Here is a 1,760-nt window from a genome sequence, read left to right as displayed (position 1 = left end):
TAATCACCATAGACCATAGTATTATTAATAAAATATTCTCCGTAATACGTTTTTAGTTAAGGAGCTAGTAAATATTCACATTATTACAAGGTTGTTTAGATCAAACTCCAAAAGACATAGTTGACATAGAGATCATATTTGACGTAATATATGTTAGTTCTATAGAAGGGGAGCTTTTAAGTAACGGTAAAATTGTTTTCATATGACCTATAGATTATGGATTCGAGTCGTAAAATCAGTCACTAATACTTTTCTATGTCATATCTCTCAAAGTGCGATCCTTTTCTTAATACTTTTCTGTATCATATCTCTTAAAGTGCGATCCTTTTCTGAATATTACATAAATGCAAGATACTCAGTACACCGAAATATCTTTTTATATGTTAGTGCTATACTTTATCCAAAACAAAAACACGAAACTTTTGAGAATATAGGATAGTAAGATTCCTTGAAATTAGCAGACAATAGCTAGTGGGAATTTGAGAATACATTCCCTATTTCCATCTCTCCATTTCAATACTAACCTAGAAAACGAAAAAACACACTTTCTAATCTCTCTGAAGCTAAAAACCAGCTCAGTATTTCCAAAAATAGCGATCACTGCATGCATGCTTGTAATAAATTGGAAATTTCTGGAAACTTCATTTTCTCTGCAATTATCAACGGCTCAGATCAATTAGTACCCCCTGCTTCAATACCAAATCTACGGCTCCTATTATTTATGAATAAAACTAATAATTCGCACTAATTTTCAGTATTCCTTCTTTTTTTTTTTTGGCATTTCAAATTCCTTAAGCTTGGCTATGAAGGACAATAGCCAACTTCTCTTGTTGATGAAATTTGACTTGCTTAGCAATGAACTTTTCTATAGCCTTCTGAAATTCCTCATTACTTAATCCGTCAACTCCATACGCCGTCGACGGCGATACCTCGCCGGAGGTTTCAACTTTCCGGCACTTCTCCGTTTCCGATCTACGGAGCTTCACGCAAATTTCCTCCACGCTTTTCTTATCGAGCTTCTCCGATTGCGTTCTCCTCATCGGACCTTTAGATTCCATTGCCTTAACTTTAACCGTTTCGATTTCTTCGTCGGAACCACGTGAATCCTCATTTTTCACTGAGCTCTCCTCAAATATCATCCGTTTGTCTTCGTAAACAATCTCTAGAGCTTCCTTTTCGGATGAAAAATTAGTCGGATTTTCGAGAAACGAGTCGTAGAGTTCAGTTTCACCGACATTGCGGAATGTGGAAGAGTAGTCGCCGGAAAAGAGGCCGCCGGACTTCAAGAGGAGAGTGAGGACGATAAAGTTGCATAGGATGAAGATGAAGCAAGGACTAAGTATTACACCGACGAGTTGACGGAAATACTCGCCGGAGATTTTCACGGCGAAAGGCAAGCGAGTGGAAATCCATAACAACAGAAGAATCACAAAGCACAACTCAACAATGCGTAAAACTTTCCCCACGCATTTGAGACTGCCGAGTTTTAGAATCGCTGCATTATCCATTTGAGAAGCAATGAAGATTCTAGAAGTACCAGAATTTCAAATGCTAATTTTCTCGAGAAAATTCAAAAGAAAATACGGATAAGAAAATTGAAATGGCGAGAAAATACCAAGCATATCATTCACAATTTGAAAAATTGAAAGAGCAGAGAAAATATAGGGCAAAGGGAGAGAGAGGTGGAATTAATGCAAAAAGCAGAACTATGGCTATGACGCTTTTGGTTTTATTACTGAAAGAGGAGGAAAAGGACTGAG

The 1,760-nt window shown here is 37.1% G+C and overlaps 1 protein-coding gene across 1 annotated transcript; it reads right to left on the bottom strand.

Annotated features, from left to right (window-relative positions):
• Positions 1-791: 791 nt before the first annotated feature.
• LOC109244181 lies at positions 792-1,508 on the bottom strand. The gene has a single exon (XM_019411230.1). It carries the CDS (start codon positions 1,506-1,508, stop codon positions 792-794), a length of 717 nt encoding a protein of 238 aa, XP_019266775.1.
• Positions 1,509-1,760: the final 252 nt, after the last annotated feature.

The sequence above is a fragment of the Nicotiana attenuata genome, unplaced genomic scaffold (assembly GCF_001879085.1).
Source record: "Nicotiana attenuata strain UT unplaced genomic scaffold, NIATTr2, whole genome shotgun sequence".
NCBI classification, from domain to species: domain Eukaryota; kingdom Viridiplantae; phylum Streptophyta; class Magnoliopsida; order Solanales; family Solanaceae; genus Nicotiana; species Nicotiana attenuata.
The sequence above is the reverse complement of the archived record's forward strand: the minus strand, read 5'-3'. Positions and strand labels throughout refer to the sequence as shown.

Excerpts from the sequence above, each read along its gene's own strand:
- LOC109244181 (XM_019411230.1), bottom strand. The coding sequence starts at position 1,508 with ATGGATAATGCAGCGATTCTAAAACTCGGCAGTCTCAAATGCGTGGGG.